The sequence below is a fragment of the Camelina sativa genome, chromosome 5 (assembly GCF_030686135.1).
Source record: "Camelina sativa cultivar CO46 ecotype springtype chromosome 5, ASM3068613v1".
In the NCBI taxonomy this organism is placed as follows: domain Eukaryota; kingdom Viridiplantae; phylum Streptophyta; class Magnoliopsida; order Brassicales; family Brassicaceae; genus Camelina; species Camelina sativa.
Genome location: NC_141884.1, coordinates 32,776,885 through 32,787,149, shown reverse-complemented (window position 1 = coordinate 32,787,149; position 10,265 = coordinate 32,776,885). Strand labels below are relative to the sequence as shown.

The window sequence follows — 10,265 nt, the reverse complement described above, 5'->3', positions numbered from 1 at the left end:
AAAAGATTGATTTGGAAATCTATTTCATAAAAATGTACTTATATTTTCGGTTAAAGGTCCTGAAATAACTCCACGATTAAATATGCTTAAACTGGAGCTTACATTGGGATAGTTACAGAATAGATGACCTTCCAGAAAATGATTATTGGAATTGTACGAGTGAGTACAAAACAGATGGAAGTATCATTTGGTGATATGTAGGGTTGGTAAACATGTTTTTAAAGTCTCTCGGGAATATAATATTTTGATACGTGTTGACATCTTATCAATAAAATTGACAAGGGTAACGATTTTGTTAATGAGTAACTTTGAAATCAAACTTTATATAGTAAGATAAAGTGAGGCTCTGTTAGTAGTACTAAGGGTTACTTTACCATTTATTGAAAAGTTAGGGTTTCAAAACCGGGAAAAAAACAAAGGTGAGGATTTTTTCAAAGATATTTAGAGCACCTCCACTGGGGAGGACTCACAGATTACTCTCAAATTTGGGGCCCAAATTTGATTAAAAGACCCAATTTTTAATCCAAAATGTTAAGTATCGGTTCTGTAGGAAGTATTTAGAGTAACCCATTAAGAACGATACGTGGCGATTGGTGATTGGTTCTCAGGTAAATATAAAACTGTTTTTTTTAATTCTTCGTTTTATTTTTCATTAATCGCGACTCTCTCTCTTTCTTCTCTCTCGGTCGTAACGGCGAAAGGAAAGGCGATTGGGAAATCGAACCGATTCACGTCGATTCCCATGAAGTTTCCGGCTAAAATCGGAGGTTTGTTGGTGGGGAAACGACGGTGCAGCAATCTGTTGGGAGAACGACACCGATGGCTTTACGATCGGCGACTCTTGCCTTTGACGCTTCGGTTCTCACAGAGAAACGACGGCGGAGGTATCTGTTGTGGGACAACGATGGTGGAGCTTTCTTCTGAAGGCTTGAAGGGGAGGGTTCGAACCACCGGCTAACAAATCGGAGATGAGAAGATTCGGCTTGTTATGTGTGATTTGTTGCATGTTTTTGTAATTAATCTCCGGTGGTATTTATTTGTTAGGGTTTGGGATTAAGTCGATAGATTGTTAGAATTGTTAATGTTTTCTGTTGATTGGACTTATTAGTAGAGGATTGGGAGATAAGTCAGATGTTAAATTGATTTTAAGATTTGGTTGTGGGATTTGGTGGATGAAGCATCTTGATGTGTATAAGAAACATGTTTGTTTAGTTGTTTGTGTGGTGTCTTCATCTTAGGGATTTGTAATGTAGTCTAGTTGTTTGTGTTAGTATATGTGAGTCGTCCGCATAATGCATGTTGTTGACTAAAACTTGTGTGGTGGCTTAACGAGTGGTAGGTTAGTGTTAAAAGAACATATTTGGTTTAGTATAAACATGCCATGCGCGCATTGGTGTTCGACGAAATGGATATGGATGAGATTTACATTGCGTTTTGCAGGTATTGGCAAAGCGTTGGTGAAAGAGAAAGAGAGAATCCGATGAAGACACCACTTCCTTACATTATCATCTTCGGTATGTCAACTCCATTCGTCATCTTAGCTATTGCTTTCGCTAATGGCTGGATCAAAGTTCCCATTCGTTGAGCCTTTTTCTTTTTTTGCTTCTTCTTCTTCACTTGTCATAGATATTGGTCGTGTGATGTTTATAACTATTTTGTGATGTCATAAATAAGTGTGTGATGTTTATGACTCTTTTGTCTTGTTTTGTGGGAGCTAATCATAAACGGGATACAGCGGTGGAATGGTAGTGTTGTGTTGTTGCAGTGGACACAGCGGTTGCAAGGTATCACTTGAAAAGGTATGGTTTAATGTTTTATGTTTGTATAAATTAGTTATATGTTCTGTATAAACAATTTGTGTGAAAAAGTGTCTAGTTTGAGTTTTCTGTTTAACTCTAACTTTGTTTGGGGTTGGTTTGAGATTGTGTTTGGTCAAGTGTTAAATAAATAAAAATCCTGTTTGTTGTATGCTTTGATGTGTGGTTTTGTGTCAGTTTGTTTTTAAGTCTAGTTTGGTATCAGTTTGGTGTGTGTGAAAAAGTGTCTAGTTTGAGTTTTCTGTTTAACTCTAACTTTGTTTGGGGTTGGTTTGAGATTGTGTTTGGTCATGTGTTTTATGTTTGAGTTTGGTGTGAGTTTGGTTTGTTTTTAAGTCTAGTTTGGTTTCAGTTTTTAAGTCTGGTTTGTTTTAAAGCTCAAGTGTTTTATGTATTCAAAACTCATTTCTTGTTTGGTGTGAGGTTTAGGGTAAATGATTATATTTAAATTTTGTATTGACTTTAACCATCAGCTTTTGGAATCAAATAACAGAAAGAGATTTACTGAAAAGTGATTTAGTTGTCCAGTCATAGAGATATACTGAAAATTATATCTCTTTTCTTCTAACCACTCATTACCTTTTTGGTCAATAACCTTTAGTTGTAAAACACACATCAGCCACACTCGATAAATATAAACATCATTGTTTAACACTTAACCTAAACTCTTAACAATATTTTCTCCAAAACTAAACACTCAGCCTATCCTTTTTGGTTTCACTTGTCTAAACAATGGATCCTAGCAACCCTTATCGTTTTTGGGATCAAAATTTTGTTGATCTTATGAATTCTCAAGAAAACTCCAACTGTTCCGTTAATCCTATTCCTCCAAATTCCACCCAATCCTCTCAGACTATTCAGTTTAGTAACCCATTCTCTTCTCAGCCTTTAAACATTAGCCCTCCATTCTCTTCACAGCCTCTTAACCAGACTCCAACATTTGAATCTGAAGATTGTTTCGAGGTTACGGCAGATGAGATTGATGAAGAATGAAGCAGAGGAATTAGGAAACAATGGAGTGCAGAAGAGGATGTCCATCTAATAAGTGCTTGGTTAAACACAAGCAAAGATCCAGTGGTGAGCAACGAGCAGAGAAAAAATAGTTTCTGGAAGAGGGTTGCAGACTATTACAAAGCTCATGCTGGAGGAACCGGTTCAAACACAAGAGGGACTACACAATGTAAGGCAAGGTGGAGTAAGATAAACAACCAAGTCAACAAGTTTGTTGGGTGTTATGCACAAGAGAGTACAAGAAGGAAAAGTGGAGAATCAGAAGATGATGTTTTGAGAATGGCGTATGAGTTTTACAAGAATGACATGGACAAGCCGTTTCTGCTAGGACATTGCTGGAGAGAACTGAAGAATGATCAGAAATGGATCACAGAAAACCATGAAGAATGTGGCAATAAGCGGCCTAAGCTTGCTTCGGAAGGAGAATTCGCAGCTACTTCGAGTGGCGGTGGAGATGAGATGAGGCCTCCGGGGGTTAAAGCTGCCAAGAAAAAAGGAAAGAAACCAGCAGTTAGTGATGTTCCGGATGGTTCTGTCGATAAGTTGGATAAGATAATAGCAATGAAGGATCAAGAACAGGCGGCTAAAGAGAGGCAGGGCAAAATGAGATTGCTAGACAGCCTACTTAACAAGAGTGAACTAACCCGCTGAAGTACTACTTAGAGACAAACTTCTTGATCAAATGTTGACAAACATTTAGGTTTAACTCTTGTGTCTTTGCTATGTTCTCAATATTCTATCTTTTGGTTGTTTTGTTTTGTGTTTAACATAAACCTATACTTGTCTTCTTTTTTTGTTTCAGGTTTGAGGGATGACATATAAGCATGTGAAGCAGTCTCGTTGGCATCTGAAGTGAAACATGTTGGTTGTGTTCTGTTTGGAAGCATGTGAAGCAGTTTCATTGGCATCTGAAGTGAAACATGTTGGTTGTGTTCTGTTTGGAAGCATGTTGGAGACATGGAAGCTTTCTTTTTTATTTATTGATGTGTTCTGTTTGGAACCCGTGAATGTGTTGGTTGTTTTTAGTGCCATTCACGGGTGTCTCTTTTGTTTATGTCTGGCCGGCTTTTGTTTGTTGAACTCGTCGTTTGCAATCCGTGAATGTGTTTTGGGTTGTTGTATTTATGTTTGTAACCCGTGAATGGGTATTGATTGTGTTTGTAAGGTCTATATATTGAAGGTTCAATTTCATTTGCCACTTCATCCGCTTTGTTCTCATTTCTTCTTTTCATTTCTTCCTCCTTAAAACAAAACAAACATTTATCTTATCAACCGCTTTTGATCATTTATCTTATCATTTCTTGTTCTCTTTTCTTCTTCTCATTTCTTGTTCTCATTTCTTCTTGTTAAATACTCAAAACCATAAACCTTAAACAAAAAAAAACCCAACTTCCAATAAGCCTCACAACTAAACCAATTTGACTAATAATGTCTAATTGGAGTTCTGATCATGAAGTTGATGAAATGGTAGAGGAAGAAGTTGATAGTATAGTGGAAGGGATTCAGTACAATCAGGAGGAAGAACCACCAGCTCCAATATTCCGAAGAGTGCACATAGAATGAAACCGCGAAGAAGGCCACACTCAACTATGGAATGATTATTTTAGTGAGAATCCGACTTACACTCCCGCTATGTTCCGCCGTCGCTTTAGAATGAACAAACCATTGTTCGAACGCATAGTCAATACTATTGAGAATGGAGTCCCGTACTTCAGACAAAGACGAGATGCTACTGGAAGGCTCGGTCTTTCTGTACTTCAAAAATGTTCTGCAGCTATCCGTATGATGGCATACGGATGTTCGGGAGATTTGTTTGATGAATATTTACGAATAGCTGAAACAACCGCACACAAATGCCTTGAAAAATTTGGAGACAGAGTTATCGATCTATTTGGAGACGTCTATCTCAGACGACCTACAGCGGAAGACCTCCATAGATTACTGTATATTGGAGAACAACGCGGTTTCCTCGGAATGGTGGGTAGCATAGATTGTATGCATTGGGAGTGGAAGAATTTTCCAACTGCATGGAAAGGACAATATTCACGTGGATCTGGAAAACCAACAATTGTACTAGAGGCAGTGGCATCCCAAGATTTATGGATTTGGCAAGCATTTTTTGGACCACCGGGTACGTTAAATGATATCAATGTTTTGGACCGCTCACCGGTGTTTGAGATATCTTAGAGGGCCGAGCTCCAAGAGTTTCATACGTTGTCAATGGACATCAATACAATATGGCGTATTACCTCACTTACGGTATCTATCCCAACTGGGCAACTTTCATCCAGTCAAGAGGAAAATGGCAGAAAAGACTTGATTGAGCATATTTGGCAAAAATTTGGTGCAACCCATCAATAAAACTTCTTTGGAATTATGTATAATATGTTTAATATTTCTTATTTTAAATTTATGTTTAATATTCCTAAATTTGTAATATTTTATTGTTTTATATTTTATGTAAAAAAATAATATTTAAATGATTGAGTAACCTAAGTGAGTTTTTCTAGTGGAGGATTGATTTTGTTTAAGTTTCTAATTGAGTTACTTTAAATAGTTTATAATTAATTATATAATTAATTATGATTTGAGTAACCCATGTGAGTTACTCGAGTAAAGATGGTCTTAGGATGAAAGTTTATGTTAATCATTTGTCCAAAATATTCAGGCCAGTTTGCATTCTTTGAGAAAAATGTAGATCATCTTTTCCTTATACAATATTAAATTCTAGATCAAATGTAGTTCTGCCCTCCCTTTTTGGAATACCCTTATTACAATAAAGAAAAAAAAAGACTATTTTCTGCCATTTTCCTCTTGACATAAAAAATATTTCTATCAATTTTTGTGGAAACAAATAATGTCTTTACTAGGTACTAACCCGCAGAAAACCGCGGGCTGAACTTTTTTTGATGAAAATTTAGAATAATTTATTTGTTATTATATTATTTATAATGGTTTGTGATTAAAAATTCGGTTTGCTTATATTATAAATTTGCATTTAACGACTAAAGTCTATTATTTATTTTTCTTCCTCTTTCTCTATTTGAAACTGAGTAATTCAAACAAATAAAATAAAAATAGGAAAATTAAAGAAGAAAATGATAAGATATTATATCTATATCTTTTATTTTTTATTTATTAATTTTAAAAATCTAAGTCGTTAAACGGAACTGTTATATATTTTATTTGATTAGATTTTTGATAAAAATTTTAACCCATACTGCAAATTTTTTTTGATGAAATTTGTTGTTATATAGATTTTATTCGATTAGATTTTTAAAATCTTAGCTGTTAATTTTTATTTTTTAAGTACATACGGATTAGTTTGGATTCTAATAGATTTTTTATTTTATTTTCTATAGTTTATTTTATTTGATATGTCCCAGATTTTCGTTTTTAATTAAATTATTTAATTAATCTTAATTAAGTTAATCTAATGGCAATTGAATTTAGTTTTTTTACATATTTTAAGGTTAGTTTCATATTTGTACTTCCCAATTAATATAGTAAGATATATTGACAGCGACTCTGCCTACCATCAATAGAAAAACCCAACAACAACCCTAAGGTCATCTCCATTGAAGTATCTTAACACAAATTTTTAGAGTAACTAAAGAGAAAAAAATTATTTGAGTTTCTTAAATATGTTTTAAAGTTTCTTAAATAAGAGGTTTTAGAAACTTTGGAGAGAGTTATTAGTTATTACAATATCTAAGAAACTCATCAAATTAAATAATAATATTTGTATGATTTTCATTTGGAAGAAATTTATATTAAGATTCATTGATGGAGATGCCCTAATAAGGTAATGGTACGTAGATCCAATCGGAGGCTCTTAATCAGTAGTCAGTAGTACTCACCGGTGTCGGTCAGGTTAAGAAAATAAAATAATACTGAATTTAGAATTTATATATATATATATATATATAATATAGTGTATCACAGTTCACTTATATAAACAGCATGGAAAATCATGCTGAGAAAACCCATTGGGACAAAACTCAGTTATGGGAAAAAGAGTACAAACTTCACACCTAAGTTACCTAGTCCTCATTACCAGGTGAAGTCTTCAAGGTAGATATGTTGAAGACTTGGATCCTTGGTAGGTTGAATGACCCGTCAACTATGAGTGAATGTGCTTCCTTGGCCATCTCCTTAGCTCTTGACCGAGTGATCCTTCCCACCATCTCCGGTTTCTCTGCAGCTTCTGGCTCCGTGCTTGCCACGATCATATCATCCTCCCCCTCTTTAAAAGGATTTGTCCTCAAATCGGAATCTGCATAGTAAGGGAGCAAGTCAGAAACATTGAATGTTGATGATATGTTATACTTACCTTGAAGATCAATCTGGTATGCGTTGTCATTGATCCTCTTGATGACTTCAAATGGACCATCAGTTCGTGGTAGAAGCTTGCTCTTCCTCTCTTTTTGGGAACCTAACCTTATACCGGTAGAGATCACATACGCCCACGACGAGCTGAACAAGTAGCTGGGCATCGAGTATATATTGAGTCAGATAGAGAATATTCTGAAGAAGAAGAAGTTTCAGATCATAGCCAAGAGACAATGAGGAGAAACCGAAACAGAGATCATGGTCGGGATTATGATTCTTTGAGGCAGCAGCTGAAGCACCTTAAAATTCAGTATCCTTCCTTCCATGGAACCAATGATCCAGATACTTATCTAGATTGGGAGAGGAAGATGGAATCCAACTTTCAGGTTCAAGGTACTTATGAGTTGAACAAGGTTAAGATAGCCATATCCGAATTCAATGGCTATGCTTTGTTGTGGTGGGAACAGTTATGGCTTACTAGACATCGACAGAGAGAGCCTGCTATCACTACATGGGAACAGCTAGTCACGCAGATGAGAAAGAAGTTTGTGCCTACACACTACCAGAGAGATATTCTTAACAAGCTTAGGCGTCTCATTCAAGGTACTAAGTCTGTTAGAGATTACTATCAAGAGCTGGAAACGCTTATGATCAGGGCTGATCTAAGGGAAAGTGAAGACATGGTTATGTCGAGGTTTCTTGGGGGTTTAAACAGAGAGATTCAAGACAAGGTAGAGTTGCAGGACTATGAAGATGTGCAAGAAATGGTACATAAGGCAGAGCTGATTGAATCGCAGATCAAGAGAAAGGGAGTGAGGTCTACGTTTACGCCTAACATGTCCAAGCCGAGGGAGTTCAGTAAACCCGCCTTCACCAAGGACAGCAAACCCGTGACAACCACAGTCAAAGAGGAAGTTAAGATTGATTATAAGCCTAAGAGTAGCACCTCTACAAGTCATATCAGGTGTTTCAAATGCCAATGAATGGGGCATTATTCCAGAGACTATCCAAACAAGAAGATGTTCCTTCTTCAAGAAGGAGGAGAGATTGTGCCAGTAGACAGTTCAGAAAGTGAACCAGAGTCTGAACTCGGTGAAGAAGGTGAACCAGCAGTCATGGGAGAGATGTTGGTAGCACGCAGAGCTTTAAGTGTTCAGGTTCATCCAGATGATAGAGGACAGCGTGAGAACCTATTTCACACACGGTGCATGATTCAAGACAAGGTCTGCACCTTGATCGTTGATGGTGGAAGCTGTACTAATGCAGCTAGTGAAGAGATGGTACAGAATCTTAATCTCAAGACTACTTCACATCCAAGACCTTATCAGCTACAGTGGTTCAACAACAAGGGAGCTTTAACAGTCTCGCAGCAAGTGATGGTGAAACTAGCGATTGGGAAGTATTAGGATGAGCTGCTTTGTGATGTTATTCCAATGAAATCAAGTCACATCCTTTTGGGAAGACCATGGCAGTTCGACAGAAGAGTGTTTCATGATGGTTACACCAACAAGCAAACGTTTGAGTTCAAGGGACGCAAGGTTACTCTTCTACCGCTTACACCCAGTGAAATCTACAAGGACCAACTTCACATGAACCACAAGGATACAGAAAAAGTGTCACACAGCCTGTACATCAATCACAGCGAGTTCAACAAGCTATTTGATCCAGAGATGACCACATTCATGTTTGTGTACAAGGAGACACTCACCAGTCAGCAGGAGAGCTTCCACGCGAGATGATAGAGATTATAGAGGAGTACAAGGATGTGTTTCCAGAAGAGATACCTCCAGGCTTACCTCCAATACGTGGGATACAGCATCAGATTGATTTGGTACCAGGTTCAGCTCTACCGAACAGACCAGCTTACAGAACTAATCCAGTAGAGACTAAAGAGCTTCAGAAGCAAGTAGAAGAGCTGATGAGTAAGGGACATATCTGAGAGAGTCTCAGTCCATGTGCAGTACCAGTTTTGCTTGTACCAAAAAAGATGGATCATGGAGGATGTGTGTTGACTGCAGAGCTATTAACAACATCACGGTGAAGTACAAACATCCAATTCCGAGACTAGATGACATGTTGGACGAGTTATGTGGTTCAACAGTTTTCTCAAAGATAGATTTGAAGAGTGGGTATCATCAGATCAGAATGAAGGAAGGAGATGAATGGAAAACAGCTTTCAAGACCAAGCAAGGGCTCTGCGAATGGCTAGTCATGCCGTTTGGTCTCACCAATGCTCCTAGCACCTTCATGCGTCTAATGAATCATGCTCTCAGACCTTTCATAGGCATCTTCGTGGTTGTGTACTTCGACGATATACTCATCTACAGTAAAGGTCTAGAAGAACACTTAGAACACATCCGCCAAGTTCTAAATGTTCTTCGTTCTCAATCCCTCTTTGCTAATTTTTCTAAATGTTCATTCTGTACTATTGAGGTTGTTTTTCTAGGCTTTGTTGTCAGTGCAGAAGGAGTTAGAGTGGACGATGAGAAGGTCAAGGCTATCAAGGAGTGGCAAACACCCAAAAACGTGGCAGAAGTCAGGAGCTTTCATGGACTAGCAGGGTTCTACAGGCGATTTGTGCAAGACTTCAGTACTATTGCAGTGCCACTTACAGAAGTTGTCAAGAAGGATGTATGATTCAGATGGGAGGAAGCACGGGAGCAGGCGTTTTCAACCTTAAAAGAGAAGCTTATCTCTGCCCCTATTCTTTTACTTCCTGATTTTATGAAAAATTTTGAGATTGAATGTGATGCCTCCGGAGTGGGTATAGGTGTTGTTTTGATGCAGGATAGGAAGCCAGTAGCTTACTTCAGTGAAAAGCTAGGAGGATCAGCGTTGAACTATCCTACATATGACAAGGAGCTGTACGCCTTAGTTCGGGCTCTTCAAACATGGCATCATTACCTGTGGCCCAAGGAGTTCGTTATTCACACAGATCATGAGTCCCTGAAGCATCTCAAAGGAAAACAGAAGCTCAACAAGAGACATGCCAGATGGATGGAGTTCATTGAGACTTTTCCCTACACAGTTAAGTACAAGAAAGGTAAGGATAATGTAGTCGCAGATGCATTATCCAGGAGGTACACTCTCATTGCTACTTTGTCT

At 37.6% G+C, this 10,265-nt stretch overlaps 1 protein-coding gene across 1 annotated transcript; it reads left to right on the top strand.

Moving 5' to 3' along the window:
• The first annotated feature begins 4,481 nt into the window (after positions 1–4,481).
• Positions 4,482–5,015, top strand: LOC147944644 (uncharacterized). Its single transcript, XM_087512669.1, has one exon. The coding sequence runs from the start codon at positions 4,482–4,484 to the stop codon at positions 5,013–5,015; it is 534 nt and encodes a 177-aa protein (XP_087368795.1).
• The last annotated feature ends 5,250 nt before the right edge of the window (positions 5,016–10,265 follow it).

Excerpts from the sequence above, each read along its gene's own strand:
- LOC147944644 (XM_087512669.1), top strand. The coding sequence starts at position 4,482 with ATGAACAAACCATTGTTCGAACGCATAGTCAATACTATTGAGAATGGA.